At 33.1% G+C, this 513-nt stretch overlaps 1 protein-coding gene across 1 annotated transcript in view; it reads right to left on the minus strand.

Annotated features, from left to right (window-relative positions):
• Nucleotides 1–166: 166 nt before the first annotated feature.
• LOC119593588 (kanadaptin-like) overlaps nt 167–513 on the minus strand; it is a 2,032-nt gene continuing 1,685 nt past the window's right edge. Inside the window, exon 4 of the mRNA XM_037942542.1 lies at nt 167–171. Within this exon, the coding sequence (XP_037798470.1) occupies nt 167–171 (5 nt within the window). The remainder of the gene's footprint in view (nt 172–513) is intronic.

Raw genomic sequence — 513 nt, forward strand, 5'->3', positions numbered from 1 at the left:
CCCTCCACAGAGAGTTATAAAAAAATATCCCACTTTCACTGCTTTTAATTACTTCTAAAGTGTATCATTATAATACTCTGGCACCTCTTCTAATTCTGTGCCATGCAACAAGAGAAAGTTCAGGATGCTTGACAGAAACTTACAGCTTCTCATTACATTGAAGCCTTTAGTCTGTGAAGACCAAATAAACAAGTGTCAATATATTTTGCCTCCACACTATTCAAAAAGTGTTGTCATATGACCAAAGTATTAGCTTCCTGTTGAACTTTCTTTATCCTTATCATCATCTGGACTAATGGCTGGATAATTTCATCTTACTTCTATTTGTCTTTCAAAAATAGAAGATTAATTTTAAAAAGAAACAGAAACAGAGAAAAGGTTTATTTTAAGTTTTCCAAATATTCTCCCCTTACCTCCAATGGAAAAAAATGAGCAACAGCACAGTACAAGCAAAATGTCATGGAAAAATTGCCAAAAAAGTCTTCCTTTTACCAATATGACAAAAAACAGACG

This window comes from Penaeus monodon, chromosome 32, assembly GCF_015228065.2.
Source record: "Penaeus monodon isolate SGIC_2016 chromosome 32, NSTDA_Pmon_1, whole genome shotgun sequence".
Classification (NCBI taxonomy): domain Eukaryota; kingdom Metazoa; phylum Arthropoda; class Malacostraca; order Decapoda; family Penaeidae; genus Penaeus; species Penaeus monodon.